This window comes from Carica papaya, chromosome 5, assembly GCF_054855325.1.
Source record: "Carica papaya isolate Zhongbai chromosome 5, ASM5485532v1, whole genome shotgun sequence".
NCBI lineage: Eukaryota > Viridiplantae > Streptophyta > Magnoliopsida > Brassicales > Caricaceae > Carica > Carica papaya.
The window spans coordinates 41,157,388-41,175,361 of record NC_142313.1 but is presented as its reverse complement, the minus strand read 5'-3'; the positions used below and the strand labels follow the sequence as shown (position 1 = coordinate 41,175,361).

At 31.4% G+C, this 17,974-nt stretch overlaps 3 protein-coding genes across 3 annotated transcripts; all 3 read left to right on the top strand.

Annotated features, from left to right (window-relative positions):
* Nucleotides 1-1,730: 1,730 nt before the first annotated feature.
* Nucleotides 1,731-3,202, top strand: LOC110821176 (putative 2-oxoglutarate-dependent dioxygenase AOP1). Its single transcript, XM_022050907.2, has 3 exons — nucleotides 1,731-2,168; nucleotides 2,280-2,604; nucleotides 2,743-3,202. The coding sequence occupies exons 1-3, from the start codon at nucleotides 1,795-1,797 to the stop codon at nucleotides 2,980-2,982; spliced, it is 939 nt and encodes a 312-aa protein (XP_021906599.2). The 5' UTR covers nucleotides 1,731-1,794; the 3' UTR covers nucleotides 2,983-3,202.
* A 2,489-nt stretch (nucleotides 3,203-5,691) lies between these two features.
* LOC110821084 (putative 2-oxoglutarate-dependent dioxygenase AOP1) lies at nucleotides 5,692-7,187 on the top strand. Its single transcript, XM_022050804.2, has 3 exons — nucleotides 5,692-6,070; nucleotides 6,204-6,525; nucleotides 6,768-7,187. Exons 1-3 carry the CDS (start codon nucleotides 5,697-5,699, stop codon nucleotides 7,014-7,016), a joined length of 945 nt encoding a protein of 314 aa, XP_021906496.1. The 5' UTR covers nucleotides 5,692-5,696; the 3' UTR covers nucleotides 7,017-7,187.
* A 6,110-nt stretch (nucleotides 7,188-13,297) lies between these two features.
* Nucleotides 13,298-14,849, top strand: LOC110821153 (putative 2-oxoglutarate-dependent dioxygenase AOP1). Its single transcript, XM_088221020.1, has 3 exons — nucleotides 13,298-13,730; nucleotides 13,834-14,155; nucleotides 14,422-14,849. Exons 1-3 carry the CDS (start codon nucleotides 13,357-13,359, stop codon nucleotides 14,668-14,670), a joined length of 945 nt encoding a protein of 314 aa, XP_088077146.1. The 5' UTR covers nucleotides 13,298-13,356; the 3' UTR covers nucleotides 14,671-14,849.
* The last annotated feature ends 3,125 nt before the right edge of the window (nucleotides 14,850-17,974 follow it).

Sequence of the window (17,974 nt, the reverse complement as noted above, 5' to 3'; positions counted from 1 at the left end):
TTTCATCATTTAGGGTTAATTTTATAATATTCAATTAATTTATCAGATCTTAGAACTTACTCAAGTATTTTGCTATTGATTGTCCATCTTGCAACTTCAGATTCATCAACTTTCTAATAACAAAAATTTTATTTTGAACATTTTTTCTCTCGTACATATTCTCAAATTTTTTCCACAAATCCGTGCATTGACTTCCTTACTTATATAGTGATGGATACTGATATTCACCCACTGTCAAATAGTTCTAACAATTTCCCTGTGCATTTTCTCCTAATCATCTTCTGATTTTTCAGTTAGCTTGGCAGTTCCTAATTTTATAAGATCATACAAATCTCTGCAATAAAGAATATCTTTCATCTTCATCTTCTAAATTGAATAATTTGAAGTCGTTAGTTTAATCATAGTACTTACGTATTCATCTATCCTAATTTACACAATTAATTCCAAATCACAGGTCAATCAACAAACCAGTCAACTAAATTATGATATCACTTATTAGGTCCTGATAGAGATATAATTATTTGTGTAAATTAATGTAATCTTAAATTAATTCACAGTAACTAATAATAGTCACAAGCCAAATTGATTCACAATTGAGTAAAAACAATAAGCAAATAATTACCGTAAAGTTAAATAGACACTAAATTTTATATGAAAAATCCTTTAATATGAAGGAAAAAATCACAGATAAAACTCCGAATTAAATCTACTATCAACAAAAATAAATACAAAATAATCCACCAATGATTAAATTCAGAATAAAAGAAATAATTTTTCTTTGCACAGAACTTGAAGAAAATCAAATTAAATTTTCCTGAAAAAGAACGAAATTGTTAATGTCACCAAGGAGAGAGAATAAAAACCATTTGTTTTTCTTTCTCTTAGCAGCCACTCAACCTATATATATATATAGTTCTATATGTATATATATAGAGAGAGAGAGAGAGTTCTCTTCTTCTTCCTTTTCTCTTCTCTTTCTTCTTTCTCTCTTCCTTTTCAGCACAACCTCTCTCTTTTTCTCTGATTTTTTTTTTCGTGCAACAAACATATATATATATATATATATGAGCTACAATCCTAATTTCTTTTTTTTTTCTTTTCTTTTAAATTATTAATTTACTTTTTTTTAATGAACTAAATTTTAACACTAATAACAATAATAATAGTAATAATAATAATAATAATAATAATAACAACCCCAACAAGAGAATGTTGGTGTTAATTGAAAAATAATTAACTATTTTTGGGGATGAAACATAATTAACTTGCATTTGAGAGAAGGTAGTAATTATACTTAACAACCCATAGTTAATTCTAAAAAAAAAATTGTAGTGATGGGATTTTATGCATTTCAATATATTATTTTTATTGATTTTAAAAAAAATATATTTACAGGTAATAATTATTTTAGCGACAGAGAAATTGTTACTACAAATATACAGCGACAAAAATTTTCGTTATTATAATCAATTTTTAAGAAAACAATATATTCCCAACCATACACATAATACAAGAGTTTGAATATTATAATCACCAATGTCATCACACCTAACAAAATTAAAGAAAAAATCTATTGTCATCACAAATTTTTTAAAAATCTTGAACCGATCTTTTCAATTCATTTATTAGTTAATTAATTAACTTTATAAAAAAATCATGAGTGATTTTATGTGATTGTGATTCCCAAATATTTATTGTTGTTTTCTTCATATTACTACGTTTATATAAACTTAGGCATAACTTTGGTTCAAGCATAGCCAGAAGAGAAAAAAACGTGAAAAGAAAAAAAGAATCATGGGCTCCTTTCCCACTTCCAAGATCGCTATTATAGATTTCAGCAGGGAGGACTTGAAACCAGGCTCTAATTTATGGTTGTCTACATGCCAAGATGTATGCAACGCACTTGCAGAGTGTGGTTGCTTTGTAGCCGTGTATGATAAAGTGCCTGCAGAACTTGACAATGCAATTTTCGATGCTTCAACACAGTTGTTTGGTCTCCCTACCGAGATCAAAAGAAAAAATCTCAACAGCAAGCCATTTCATGGCTATGTAGGGGAAATGGCTGCCGTCCCTCTCCATGAAGGTCTTGGGATAGACTATGTTACAGACATGGAGGAAGCTCAAAACTTCACTAATCTTATGTGGCCTGATGGGAATGATCATTTCTGGTACATTATATATGTGATAAGATGATATTTACATAGTATGTTTTCAATATTCTTGGTTAATTATGCATTCTATCTTGATTAATTAGTTTTATTTTTTATGTTCTTGGTTAGCAAAACTGTTTATTCATACTCAAAAAATGTAGCTGAACTGGATCAAATGGTGGTGAGGATGATACTTGAGAACTTTGGCATAGAGAAGTACTATGAATCTCATGTTGAGTCAACCTCGTACCTTCTTCGATTTTTGAAATATCTAGCACCAGACACGCCTGATCAAGCAACACAGGCATTTCCTTGTCATACTGACAAGACATTCTTCTCAATACTTCACCAAAATCAAGTAAATGGTTTAGAAGTAAAAACAAAAAATGGTGAATGGGTTGGATTTGATCTCACTCCTTCAAGTTTTGTCGTTATGGCCGGTGATGCAAGCAAGGTGAGCTATTTTGTTAATTTGCTTCAACTTGTTAGGGTATGAAAAAAATGTATATGTAGTCTATCACACTCGAAAGCATATTATTTCAGTGGTAAATATGAATTAATAAATGTTGACAATATGGTTTGCTTTGCTTAGGCATGGAGCAACGGTAGAATACATTCATGTGAGCATCGAGTCACCATGTGCGGGACAGAGACCAGATACACACTTGGCCTATTTTCTTTCATTGGTGGAACCGTAAATATACCAGAAGAACTTATTGACAATGAGCATCCACTAAAATACAAGCCATTTAATAATGTGGCAATGGTTCAATTTTATGCAGCAAAAGGCCGAGTAAATGCATACAGCCTTGAAGCTTTCTGTGGCATCTAAGACTTTTCTGGCAATTTTCAAGTTGTCTAGGATCTATATATGTTTTCAACTATGATTGTTTTATATCCGTCGATTAGGTTTCATCTATATATGTTGTGATAATATTAATAAATGTAAGTGTTTCTTATTTAATTAGAAGATTAAGAATGAAAGTGTAATATGCATGCAGCTGTATGAAATCATGTGAAAAAGCAATAACAGTCACTTAGAACTTGGATTAGTCTTTTTGTTTTTGTTTATTGACAATATGTTAGACCCTTTTTTATTAGCAATATAATATGCTTGCTCGGTAATCTAATACTAAAAGTTTTACGTCTTCTTCCTAACACTTCGATTTTGAGAGGTAATTTTCAATATTGGCTCAAGAAAATTTTTAGAGTTTGCTGATTTTTTATGTTAAAAAATGTGATCTAATATTACACAAAAATAAATTTATTTTTTAAACGTATTAAGAGGATGTAATATAATACATCAAATAAGTTATTCTTAGAAAACTTAAGAGTTTAGTATTTTTTCAAAAAATATTCAAAATGAATCAGTTAAGTAAATTATCTTTTAATTTTTTTATCAAATTTATTTTTAATATTTTATATAAAAATATTTCAAAAATAATTTTCAAAATATATCAAAGTTAGATGAAAATTTATGACAATAAATCAAAAGGTCTTAAAAAAGTTATCTGAATGTCGTTAGTAAAATATTCTCTCCGACATAAAAATGTATTGTTTCTTGATTTTGGGCATGTACTGCAACAATGTATTATATGTAACACAACAAATGATTCGGCCGCACTTAAAAATATGATGATTTGGTGTATTAAATGAATCACGTTTCAAATTTCTTTTTGTTTAATAGCAAGAATAACCTATGGAGATTTTAAAATTACTGATTTATGCATTTTCTAATAAGTTTTGAGAGAGATTAAGAATAAAGTTTCATTTGGTATCTTGAGCTAAATTTTAACCTACTTACACTTGTAATATTCACTCGAAGAGATTTTTTTTAATTTATTTTTTAAAAATTTTTGAACTTTTTAAAATATATAAAATAAATATTTCGACGTGCTTTTAGGACAAAAACACATTAAATGATGAGTTAAACACATTGTTAACAAGCTTTTGTAAGAGAGAAATCGCAAATGATAAAAATCATATTTTGAAAAAAAAAAATACACATTAAATGGTGAGTTAGACATATTATCAACTAACTTTTGTAAGAAATTGAAGATAATTTTCATAGCCGTGGTTGAAACTTCGTAAATTGTGTTTGAAATCTATTATCGTCACTCTCTTTTATTTACTTACTGCATTTAGTTATAATTATCCATGAGTTTGTTGCTCGTGTAATTAATTTGTTTATGAACACTTATATTTATTCTAAATTATAAATTTTTTAAAGAAATTTATCATAATTTTTTTAAAAATAAAAATTTAATTTGACCACTATTCAACTATCTTAAATACTTGGCCAACACAAAATAATTTGTCGATTGTCTTTATAATTATAATTTTAGTAAAAATAAAGATCCTATTCTTTATTCTTCATAAACAAACATAAAATTGACTTTAGAGAAAATAATATGTAAATAAACTTATTACAAACATGGGAATTCATCTGGAGATGACTTCCATTTTCTTATTCCTTTCTTCCAAATTAAACATTAGGGAGAGAATGAGATATATGGGCACGAAATATCGTTTCCATATAAATATATATGGCTAAAATTATATATAATTTTACAATCCATTACATTGTACATGAAAAGTGCAAATATGTATACTTTATAAATTAATATTCCCTATGTATATGTCCTGTACTAGATAACAGATTTAATTGTCTTGTCTATAAGTACTACATAATATATATATATATATTATAAATTAATGGGTCGCACTTTTCAATTCAATTTTAAAAATTGAGCACGTTTTGTATGATACCATTGGGAAAGAAAATTTTAATTTCCCTAAACATTGGTCCCCTATTTGGATAAAATATATAATTAATTCCCTATTCTATATTACGGAATATAATCATATCCACCAAATTAAATACCAAATATTAAGCTTAAACCATTTGTCATTTCTTAATTATTGCAATATCTTGTGTTTTTAGCTGTGATTTTATGTGCTCCAAAAAATAAAATTATCAGAACTACCCTACTTGGCTCTGAGCCAGAATTGTTTATATAATTGGTTAATGATGTTGCTTGCACCCACATAAATATACTTAATATGTAATTATTGGGCTGATGAGAACAAAATTAAAATTAGTTCATAAATAAGACAAGGAAAAAGATATGAAAATGGTCCAGGGAAAATATATTAATATATATTTTATAAATTATCATCACTATCGATTGCCTTTAATTACATATTATTGGTTAATTCAGGACAAAAATATTCTTCAATCAAAATTATCTGAAATGAAATAGATTCGGCAACTGGCCAGTACGATATCAATTTCAATTAAAACGCAATTTTCATATCTATAAACTTTTAAAAAGAATATTAAACATATATAATTTGCTTTGTTGTGCAAATGAATCTTTTTCCGGTAAGCCTTTGGCTTTAGTCTTAAAACTTCTCATTTCTTTTCATCGAATCAGACAATAGGTATACATAGAAGCAAACCCTATAAATATTGCCATGAAAAGTAAACATATAAGGGAAAAGAATCCAACCATCAAAATTTCTAAGCGAACAAATTAAGTTAACATGGGTTCTGAAACAGCTCTTAAGCTTCCTGTAATAGATTTCTCCAATGAAGATCTAAAACCAGGAAGTTCTGAATGGAATTCAGTAAGAAGCCAAGTTCATGAAGCTTTACAACAATACGGTTGCTTTGAAGCTTCATTCGACAAGCTTTCCTTCGAGCTTCGAAAGCAGATATTTACAACCTTGGCAGAACTGTTTAACCTTCCTCTACCAACTAAGTTGAAAAACGTTTCTAAGAAACCATTTCATGGCTATGTTGGGCAATACCCTATGGTCCCATTATACGAGAGCATGGGCATCGATGATGCAAATATTAAGGAAAAAGTTGAAGATTTAACCAAAAAACTTTGGCCTCAAGGAAATACAAGTTTCAGGTCTGTTTAGTATGATTAGATAGTGATTTTTTTTTTTTAGTTTTGGAGAACATTTTCATACACTTCCATTGATTATATCAATACCATACAATATTACATGAGTAATCGATTTCTTTTTCTTTTTGTTTGGCAGCAAAACAATTCAATCCTTCTCTGAGGAATTGTCGGAACTGGATCAAACCATCAGGAGGATGATTCTGGAGTGTTTTGGTTTGGAAAAATACTTGGATGAGCACATGAATTCCACAAATTATCTTCTAAGGGTAATGAAATATAAAGGACCCGAAACTACTGATACTAAATTGGGTCTATCTGCTCATACAGATAAGAATATAGTAACTATTTTGTACCAAAATCAAGTTGAGGGTTTAGAAGTACAAACTAAAGATGGGGAATGGATTAAGGTGCAACCCTCACAGGATTCTTTCATTGCAATGATTGGAGATTCTTTATATGTAAGTTGATTCCAATAGTTCTTCTAATGAGTTTACTTTTAAGATTTAAATTCTTAAAATATTAGCTATAAAGTGTTTGAAAATTACAGAAAAGTTGGTATACTTCATTTACATAATTGACATATTATAAATATTTATCAAAAAATTATAAAAATAAAGTTTAAAAGTATTATAATGACAATTTATTAACTTATCTATACTTCTGAAATATTCAATTGTAAATATCGTTTTTAATTATACAGGCATGGTTAAATGGTCGGTTATATTCTCCATATCATCGTGTGATGATGAGGGGAAACGAAGCAAGGTACTCGGCAGGATTGTTTTCAATCCCTAAAGAAGGCTACATTATAAAAGCTCCGGAAGAGATGATTGATAAGGAGCATCCTTTGCTGTTCAAGCCTTTTGATCATGTCCAATTCCTCCAGTTTTATTACACTGAGGCAGGACAGAGAGCAGAATCCGCTCTCAAGGAATACTGTGGTGCATGAGCTTCTAGCTTTACCTATATATATATATATATATGCTGTTATTATGATGGAGATATCTTAACTGATGATTGGTCATCCTTCGAAATAATAGAGCTTGGTGTTGATCACATCTTATAAATTGTAGAAGAGTGAATGTTGTACCTTTTGTAATTTTTAATGATTTTACTTCAAGTTTTCTATTATATATATACATGCATTAACTATTAAATGTATATGTACTGTTTTCATATAAGTAATAATTAAAAATAAATAATTGTACAATTATACATATCAGGATAGGTGAATTAGTTTTCTCAAAGAACAAAATAAAAAAATTAATTGATGTGAAATACGTATTTCGTTTAAAGATAAATAACGAATCTATTATTTATTGAAGTATGTTATCACTTATTTAACTTATTTTAACTTATTTTAACTTGACTTATTTTAGCACTCAATTATTTTTGTAAGTATAGTTGTTATATTTAACTTATTAAGACAGTTTGGTTGGGTATTAATAATCCTATTAGATTGTAACCCAGTATTATTATCAAATAAAACAAAAGGGCTTCTTTTCTTCCTTTTCTCATGGTATCAAGACAAGGGAACAGAGTACATGGAAAATAAACCAGGCGGCACCGATCAAACACGGGAAGGAGAATATCGACAGAAAGAATGTCGAACGAAAACTCCAAGATCTCTTTGGTGTCAGTTCTGATGTCGGTTCTGCTGAGCGGAACGAACTACAAAAGCTAGAGAGAGGCTGTCAAAATCACACTGGCCACGAAACACAAACTTGGATTCGTAGATGGGAGAATCAAGCAACCTTGAGGATGGAAAAATTTTTGTGTCAAGAGATACAAAGTTTTATGAAAGCGATTTTCCATACCAGCATATCAAAGATAAGACCAGTTTGCCATGGGTCCCCGTAGCGGATATGGGATTGAGAGATAGAGGGGATGAGGCTACTGTGAGCCAATAGGATGTTGACAATGGAAATCAAACAAAACAGTTTATTAACACCTGTGTAGACCAGTCACAGCCCGCAGAACAAAGAAGACTCCGAAACAGAACCAAATCCAGATGGTTGCAAGATTATGTGAACAAAATTGACACCACACTAGTTTTGACATCGCCATATTATCCAAACACATTTCCATTCATTCAGAATCCACTCCTACCGAACCAAGACACAAGTTTTCTAGCCAACATAGACGAAACTCAAGAACTCACAAACTACAAAGAAGCAGCACAATCTAGCAAATGAATGGAAGTTATGCAAGTAGAAATAAATGCACTAGAAAAAAAAATCAAACATGGATAATCACTGATTTACCACTTGGAAAAAAGGCCATTGGATATAGATGGGTCTACAAAGTAAAATTAAATCCTGATGGTACTATAGGTAAATACAAAACTAGACTTGTTGCGAAAGGATATCATCAGCAAGAAGGGATAAATTATTTTGAAAGTTTCTCACCAGTGGCAAAGGTTGTAACAATAAGAATATTACTCACTATAGTGGCCACAAACGGATGGATTCTACACCAATTGGATGTTAATAACGCATTCTTACATGGAAAACTTGAAGAAGAAGTCTATATGCTCCCACCACAAAGATATGCAATAGCCAAGAAAAACGAGGTATGTAAACTGAGAAAGTCTCTTTATGGCCTCAAGCAAGCATCAAGACAGTGGAACACTGAACTCTCAAACTTCCTGATACAGTATGGCTTTCAACAGTCAGCACATGATCACTGCTTATTCACGCTTCAGAAGGAGAACAACCTTATAGTAATTTTAGTTTATGTCGATGATATTTTGCTCACAGGAGACTCCAAAATGAAAATAAATAAATTAAAAAGAGAACTTGATGCATAATTTAAAATCAAGGATATGGGAAATGCACACTATTTTTTAGGATTAGAGATCTCAAGAACACCACAAGAATTGTATGTGAATCAGAGAAAATAAATTATGAATCTAATGCAAGAAGCGGGCTTGATGGGAGCAAAGCCCAAAGTAACACCAATGTCAAAGGGACAACAGATACACGACACCGCATCACCACTACTCACCGATCCCCAACACTTCAGAAGCCTAGTTGGAAAGTTACTTTACTTGGGATTCACAAGACCCGACATCGCATATGTCGTCTAATAGTTAAGCCAATTTGTTCAAAATCCGAGAGAAATTCACCTAAAAATGGTACAGTGTGTCATAAAATACTTGAAACATCAGCCCTCTCTGGGGCTCCTCCTTCTGTCCGACAATACATTCCATATCGTAGCCTACTATGACTCCAATTGGACAGTATGCATTGAAAGTCAAAAAAATCATTTACTGGATATTGCATCTTCTTAGGTGACTCACTAATTTCATGGAAAGTTAAAAAGCAAGCTACAGTTAGTAAAAGCTCCACAAATGTTGAATACAAATTTATGAGTATGACAGTATGTGAACTACAATAGATTTCTTACATATTACAGGACTTTCACATAAAAGTATGTTTGCTGATCAGTTTTCTGTCTGACAACAAAGCAGCTCTTCACATTGCCACCAACCTGATTTTTCATGAAAGGACCCAACACAGAGAAATCGACTGTCATGTAATTTGGAACAAAATCAAAGAAGGCTTCATCTCACCAGCATATCCTTGAATTAGTAAATTATTTTTTTAAGTACAGCGGTCATATTTAATTTATTAAGGCAGCTTGGTTGGGTATTAATAACCTTATTAGATTGTAATCCGGTATTATTATCAAATAAAACAAAGGGCTTCTTTTCTTCCTTTTCTCATTATTAAGAAATGAGAAGGCATATAAGACTATATATATATAAGCTAACTAATTTGAATTCAATTAAAAAAGAACCATATAATAAAAGGCTTCAAATAGTAAAACGTTACAACATTAATGACCATCCAAACATACCCTTGGTTTCTGTCAATTCCTCGTACCCTCATTTTCTTTTGCTTCCACTCTCTGTTTGTTGCTCCTGGTATGTCCTCTCTCTCGGCCTCGCAGCCTCTTGCCCTTCTCCATCAGAGCTCAAAACACCTCTAGTTTACAGAGATTTTCGGAGCTATTTTCTCTTTCTTCGGCATGGTCTCCTCCGGTCACCATCTTACGCAGGAAATCTTTCCGAGGTAGAGCATTGACTTGCCGTTTCCATCTAGCTTAGACCTGCGTCCCCTCTGATTTCCTCTCATTCTTCTTCTTTCCTGCTTCGATATCCTTTTGATCTTCAGCTTCTTCCCGTCAGATTACCCATTCCTTTCTCACGCTTATCCACGCGTCTTGCTTTCACCTGCTCCTCTGTTTTTCTTTCATCTTTTCAAGACCTAAGCTCTCTCTCTCTCTCTCGATCTCGACGAAGGAAGAAGAAGAAGAAGAAGGCTGATAAACGAAAACGGCGCCGTTTCTATTAAGGAGCTGCTGGGCTTGGGCTGGGCTTTCTAAGTTGGGCCAAATGGTTTTTTATCTGGGCCCCATCTGAAACTAGGCTGTTATCTTCTGGGCTAGTTTCTTCTCCTTTTGCATTTTCCTTTTCTTTTTTCATCACTAAGAATGAGAGTGTAATATACATGCAACTCTATGAAGTCATGTAAAAAAGCAATGACACACAGTCACTTATAACCTGAGTTAATCCTCTTGTTTTATTTGTTAACAATGTGTTAAACCCCTTTTTTACTAGCAATATAAACGTATAAATAATAAATTTTATCTATCTTTTATAAATTTAGTATTATTTAAAATAATGAAATATTTAATTAAAGTCAGAGATCATGTACTTAAACTGTTAAATCTTATTTCTAAAAATTTTTAGCATTTGTTCACTTGTTCTTTTATCCGCTATTATATCTATAAATTATAAAATTATACTTGCACGTAAGTGTATTATATCCATGTCTTTTTCATGTTCTTATTTTTTTATCTAAATGACGGAGAATCAGAGTTAATGCCACATTAGAAATTTATTGGAAATAAGAGATAATTAGAGTTAATACTAATTGCATATAAATAACTTAAAAGAAAAGAAGAGCTAAGGATTCTAACTCTCGAAATTTATTGGGAAAAAAATATATATTATGACAACTTCATTTCATTTTGAAGGATCAGTTCTTCCTCCTCCTAAATATGAATTGAGTGAATGAGAGGTCAAATGAGATCTTTCTAATTATTAATGGAGGATTGTCTAATTGCTCGAAGATCTAATACTAGAAGTTTTGTGTCTGCTTCGTAACTCTTTGGTTTTCGAGGTGCACTCCGAAACATTACTATTTTATATATTTTGACTCAATAAATTATATTTTATTTTTCACCTTTAAATTTTAAGATGCATTCGATCTATTATTTAAAAAAAAATTTATTACGAAATTAACTGTCAATAACATTTTGATGGAAATGAAAATAAATTATATTGCTAATTTGTTATAAAATTAATACAAACATAATATGACATATCGTTTTAGGTAATGTATAGGCCATTAATTTTCGTATTTTATACACAATATTTTCAAAATAATTTTTAAAGTATATCAAAGTTGGATAAAAATTTAAAAAAATTATTTGTACCTCATTGAAAAAACATTCTGTCAACACATACAAATCTCTTATTTCTTAATTTTATGCATGTATTATGATAACACATAACATAACATGAACAAATATCTTATTTCTTAATTTTGAGCATGTGTTATGTGTAACAAATGATTCAATTGTATCTAAAAATATGACCATTGGATACATCAAATAAATTATATTTCAAATTTTATTTTTTAAAATAGTAAGAATAACCTTTGAAGATGTGTAAATATTACTGATTTATCAATCTTTTAATAAATTTTGAGAGATTTTAATAATTAAGTTTTATTTTTTTATCTTGACCTAAATTTTAACCTTAATTTTCTTTTAAAATTATAATATTCTTTTAGAAAGAGAATTTTTTTTTTTAATTTATTCTTTGAAAATCTTCTAAAACATGTGAAGCAAACCTCTTGATGTATTTTTAAGTAAAAAAAAACACATCAAATGATGAGTTAAATATATCATTAACTAGCTTTTTTGTAAGAGAGAAATTGAAGGTACTAAAACTCGTATTTTTAACAAAAAACACATTAAATGATGAGTTAGACACATTATCAACTAACTTTTTTGTAAGAGAGAAGTTGAACGTAATCAAAATATTAAGTGGATTACTTGAGAAAAGAACGTAAACGTGAGATTGGTGACTAAAATTCTGTAAATCGGATTTGCAATATGTAATCTCCACTCTCTTTTATTTACTTATTGCATTTTGTTATAATTATCTATGAGTTTGTTGCTTGTGTAATTAACTTATTTATCAATTCTCATAGTTATCCTAAATTATAATTTTTTTAAGAAAAAACTATCATAATTTTTTAAAATAAATAAATAAATCGACCGTTATTAAAATGTCTTTAATACTTGGTGAACAAAAAATAATTTATAGCGAAGATTCTCTTTATAATTAATATTTTTCAAAAAATAAAACATGTTGATCCTGTTCTTTATTCTTTATAAACATTCATAAAATTGACCTTATATAAAATAATATGGATAATAAACTTATTACAAACATTGGTCCCCTATTTGGATAAAATATATAATTAATTCCCTATTCTATATTACGGAATATAATCATATCCACCAAATTAAATACCAAATATTAAGCTTAAACCATTTGTCATTTCTTAATTATTGCAATATCTTGTGTTTTTAGCTGTGATTTTATGTGCTCCAGAAAATAAAATTATCAGAACTACCCTACTTGGCTCTGAACCAGAATTGTTTATATAATTGGTTAATGATGTTGCTTGCACCCATATAATTATAATTAATATGTAATTATTGGGCTGATGAGAACAAAATTAAAATTAGTTCATAAATAAGACAAGGAAAAAGATATGAAAATGGTCCAGGAAAAATATATTAATATATATTTTATAAATTATTATCACTATCGATTGCCTTTAATTACATATTATTAGTTAATTCAGGACAAAAATATTCTTCAATCAAAATTATCTGAAATGAAATAGATTCGGCAACTGGTCAGTACGATATCAATTTCAATTAAAACGCAATCTTCATATACTGTTTATAGAATATGAGATGATGAACCTGATGAGAGTGGGTCATTATAATTTTGTTTATTGAGCAAAAAGAATCCTGTCCCGATTAGGCCTTTGGTTTTAGTCCTAAACTTTTTATTTCTTTTTATCGAATCAGACAATATGTATATACAGCAGCAAACCCTATAAATATTGTCCAGAAAATTAAACATGCAAGAAAAAAGATCAACCATTAAAATCTGTAACCAAACAAATTAAGTTGACATGGGTTCTGAAACGGCTCTTAAGCTTCCTGTAATAGACTTCTCCAAGGAAGATCTAAAACCAGGAAGCATTGAATGGAATTCGGTAAGAAGCCAAGTTCATCAAGCTGTACAACAGTATGGCTGCTTCGAGGCTTTATTCGACAAGCTTTCTCTCGAGCTTCGAAAGCAGATCTTTATAAACTCGGAAGAGTTCTTTAACCTCCCTCTAGAAACTAAGATGAAGAATGTTTCCAAGAAACCATTTCATGGCTACGTTGGGCAATACGCTATGGTCCCATTATACGAGAGCGTGGGCATCGACGATGCAAATATTATGGAAAAAGTTGAAGATTTAACCAAAACGCTTTGGCCTCAAGGAAATACAAGTTTCAGGTTTATTAACAATGATTTCATAGTATTTTTTAAACAAAAGTTAAAAAAAAAAAACATTTTCATACACTTCCATTGATCACATATTTTCTTTTTTGTTTGGCAGCAAAACCATTCAATCATTCTCTAAGGAATTGGCGGAATTTGATCGAACCATCAGGAGGATGATTTTGGAGTCTTTTGGTTTAGAGAAATACTTAGAAGAACATACAGATTCTACAAATTATCTTTTAAGGATAGCGAAATATAAAGAACCTAAAACCACTGAGAGTAAAGTGGGTTTACATGTTCACACAGATAAGAACACAATAACTATTTTGTATCAAAATCAAGTTGACGGTTTAGAGATTCAGACCAAAGATGGAGAATGGATTAAGACCAAACCCTCACAAGATTCTTTCATTGCAATGGTTGGAGATTCTTTCTATGTAAGTTGATTCCAATAGCTCTTCTTATGAGTTTACTTCAAGTTTTTCATTCTTAGAATATTAACTACAAAATTTGTTAAAAAATACAAATAGTTAGTGTCCTTCATTATTATAATTGAAATATTTAAAATTTTTTATTAAAAAAAATCATAAAAATACACCGATAATAAATTATTAACTTATTTGTAAGTTTAAAAGTACTTATAATTTTTTTTTTTATTAAAAAATTAAGATACTAAAATGTACATTCATTTTTAATTTTACAGGCATGGTTAAATGGTTGGTTGCACTCTCCATATCATCGTGTTATGATGACGGGAAACGATGCAAGGTACTCGATAGGATTGTTTTCAGTCCCTAAAGAAGGCTACATTGTAAAAGCTCCTGAAGAGATGATTGACGAGGAGCATCCCTTGCTGTTCAAGCCCTTTGATCATGTCCAATTCCTCCAGTTTTATTACTCTGAGGCTGGACAGAAATCAAAATCTGCTCTTAAGGAATATTGTGGTGTATGAGCTCCAAGCTTTATAATATATATATCTTGTGTTATGGTGTGAGATATTTTTATCAGATGATGGATCATCCTTTGAATAATAGAGCTAGGAATTGCTCACATCTAATAAATTGTAGAAGGGTGATGTTTTTACCTTTTGTAATTTTTAATGATTCGACTTTAAATTTTCTGTTATGTATATACATGCATCAATTATCAAATAAATATGTATTGTTTTAATATAAGTAATAACTAAAAATAAATAATTATGTAATATATATATATATATATATATATTACGTTAAGTGAATTGCTTTTCTCAAAAAAAAAAGAAAATTAATTGGATTAAGTGTGTATTTGGTTTAAAGATAAATAATGAATCTATTAACTTATTAATTGAGAAGGCATGTGAGCATATATATATATATATAAAATAAAAAACCTTCCAATAGTAAGGCGTTTCAACAACATTATCACTAGTTACAGCAAAAAAACAATTAATTGCTGATCCCATGTTTGGATCAATCTTAGATTCGAATCCCATATGAACGACGTAGTCTTAAGCAAATTAAGTTTTTACTTACTACATGGATAGAGGCCAGGAGCTCTTACCCACACGGATGTTCAGTCTTCTCCTTCCTCCTGAAGCTGTCACCTTTACTCATTATCTTTCTGTTTTTGATCTTCTCTCTGCATTTTCCTTTCTTTCTCTTCATTGGTTTTTTGTCAAGTCCGTATACCCTCCTTTTCTTTTAATTCCACTCTCTGTTTGTTGCTCCTGGTATCTCCTCCCTCTCCGCCTCACCACCTCTTGCTCGTCTCCAGCAGAGCTCGAAACGCCTCTAATTTACAGAGATTTTCGGATCTATTTTATGTTTCTTCGGCATGGTCGCCTTCAGTCATCACCTTACGCAGGAAATCTTTCTGAGGATGAACGTTTACTTGCAGTCTCCATGTGGCTTAGACCTGTGTCCCCTCTTATTTCTTCTCATTTTTCTTCTTTCTTGCTTCAAAAATCCTCTGATCTTCAGCTTCTTTCTTGTCAGATTACCCGTTCCTCCTTCACGTTTTATCTACGCGTCGTTCTTTCACCCGCTCCTCTGTTTCTCTTTCATTTTTTCAAGACCTAATCTCTCTCTCTCTCTCTCTCTCTCTCCCTCCCTCCCTCCCTCCTCCTCCGAAGGAAGAAGAAGGTTGATACATCCAAATGGCGCCGTTTGTGGTAAGAAGTGGCTAGGCTTGAGCTGGGTTTTCTCAGTTGGGCCGAGTTGTTTTTTATTTGGGCCATCTGAAGCTGGGATATTTTCTTCCAGACCAATTTTTATGAGGCTTTGGGCCCAGTTCTAGAGAGGGAGTGGGGTGTGGTTTGAATAATTTGGGTTTTAAGATCTGAATGGTTAGATTTTAGAATTTTATGGGACCATTTTGTTTTCCTTCTCCAATTCTTTTTTCTTCATTGTTCTTTTCCTTTTCCATTTTCCTTTTTTAGACAACATAATAAAAACAATAAATAATCGTAATGAAAATAATAATTACAACCATAGTAACAACTCGAGTAAATGAAAGTTATTATTTCATTCCTTCATGTTTGTTCTTCAATCAGTTTTAATCAATTAGGAATAAGGATATAATAACTCTTTACTATTAGTGATACTTTGTTATCAATAGCTCACACCACATTGTTAATCCAAGTAAGTATTGATTGCAATGTCATCTCTTATCCTCTACCTTGAACTCTTTTTTAAAAACTTTTTACTATGAAGGATGTTTTGCCAACAATGGTTTAAAAAACAAGTAAGGAGTTGGTAGACGGAAAAAAAATTAAGTAAACAATAAATATTGTAATATCCACCTAAGAAAAAAAAATAAAATTTGGAGTTTTGATGTAAATGAAAGAAATTTTTAAATTTTGAGGCTTTTAATTAATTTCACAGACCTTAATAAAAATATGTAAGAAAAAGGGGGGCAAAAACATAAATAGGGAGAAGTGGAAGGGGGCAAAAGAAATCAAAAAAATAGATGGCCCAGATCGAACCACTTGAGAGATCGGATGGAGAGATTTTAAAAGAGAACGGATGCCCCAGATCTAGTCAGTGAGATACGACGGTTAGGACGAATGGGTATAAAAAGGAAAAGTCAGAGTTTTTCTTCATTGTGAGGGCAGCCAAAAAAGAGAGAAGAGCGATCAAGGAGAGAAGGAAGAAGAGAGGATCGAGTGGGGAAGTTGAGAGAGAAGAAAGAATGAGAGAAAAGGAAGAGGGAGGCCAGAGAAGGAGAAAATGGAGAAAAAAAAAAGAGTGGTCGAGCAGAAAAGGGAAAAGAGAAGATTGTCGTGCGGGGGAGCCGAGAAGAAGAAAGAAGGAGAGGAAAGGATGAGGGAGGTCGGAAAAGAAGAAGGAAAAGGAAAAAAGAAAAAAAGGAGGAAATAGAAGAAAAAAGAGGAGTGGCCGAGCAGCAAAGAGAAGGGGAGCCAAAGAGCGGTCGCGCAAGGGAAGAGGAGAAGAGAGAGAATCTCGGAAGAGGAAGAAGAAGAAAGGGAATCGCGACCGAGGAGCACCGTGTGATGGCAGAGACCGAGGTTGTTCGGGTTTTTCAAGCACCGCACTCGAGCTAGGTGCATTCTTTTTCTTCTTTTGATTTGTGTTTCTTACCAAACGGGTGTTCATGTGTGTATGTGTAGGTTGGGAGCTAGAGAGCCGCGGGGTGACCGAGGAAAGCCGACCAAGAGCCAACCGAGGTCGAATCGCCCACGTCGAAAGGTAAAATAGTTTTTTTTTTCATGTTTTGGTGGTGGTTAAGCGGCGGTGGGGCAGGGCTGGTGTCTGGCTAGCTGCACGAGCTCAACCAGGCCACCTATCTGTGCAAAAATCGAGGAGGTTTCCTCGGGAATAGGGAAAAACCACCCACCGTAGAAGTCGAAGGGTCTTCCGCATGAATTGTGTCTGACATCGCCTTTTGGGATTTTGATTCGTCGTTTGAGAAGCTGCAAAGTCTTTCTCAAAAAATTGAAATCTGATTTATCGTCGGGGAAGCTAAAAAGTCTTTCTCAGAAAACAGGAATTAGATTCACCAAACGGGGAGCTGAAAGGTTTTCTCGGTACGGATCCCGATAATTTTGAATATTCTGTTGGATAGTCGTTGGAATCCATAATTTGATTAGATTAATTTTTAGTATTTCAAAGTATTTTAATTAAATTATGTCGTGTGTATAGAAAAAATTGAATATTCAGGCGGATCCAAAAAGATGCGTATGAGAGTAAGTATTTCTAAATATTAACTGGGTTCGAATTTTGAAAAATGCATTCATTTTATTAAATTATGAATTT

What these genes read in the sequence shown, in the direction of transcription:
- LOC110821176 (XM_022050907.2), top strand. Translation starts at nt 1,795, where the DNA reads ATGGGCTCCTTTCCCACTTCCAAGATCGCTATTATAGATTTCAGCAGG. An exon ending in GATGGGAATGATCATTTCTG is followed by an intron (nt 2,169 to 2,279) that starts GTACATTATATA and finishes GTTCTTGGTTAG; the next exon opens with CAAAACTGTTTATTCATACT. An exon ending in TGGCCGGTGATGCAAGCAAG is followed by an intron (nt 2,605 to 2,742) that starts GTGAGCTATTTT and finishes TGCTTTGCTTAG; the next exon opens with GCATGGAGCAACGGTAGAAT.
- LOC110821084 (XM_022050804.2), top strand. Translation starts at nt 5,697, where the DNA reads ATGGGTTCTGAAACAGCTCTTAAGCTTCCTGTAATAGATTTCTCCAAT. An exon ending in CAAGGAAATACAAGTTTCAG is followed by an intron (nt 6,071 to 6,203) that starts GTCTGTTTAGTA and finishes TTTGTTTGGCAG; the next exon opens with CAAAACAATTCAATCCTTCT. An exon ending in TGATTGGAGATTCTTTATAT is followed by an intron (nt 6,526 to 6,767) that starts GTAAGTTGATTC and finishes TTAATTATACAG; the next exon opens with GCATGGTTAAATGGTCGGTT.
- LOC110821153 (XM_088221020.1), top strand. Translation starts at nt 13,357, where the DNA reads ATGGGTTCTGAAACGGCTCTTAAGCTTCCTGTAATAGACTTCTCCAAG. An exon ending in CAAGGAAATACAAGTTTCAG is followed by an intron (nt 13,731 to 13,833) that starts GTTTATTAACAA and finishes TTTGTTTGGCAG; the next exon opens with CAAAACCATTCAATCATTCT. An exon ending in TGGTTGGAGATTCTTTCTAT is followed by an intron (nt 14,156 to 14,421) that starts GTAAGTTGATTC and finishes TTAATTTTACAG; the next exon opens with GCATGGTTAAATGGTTGGTT.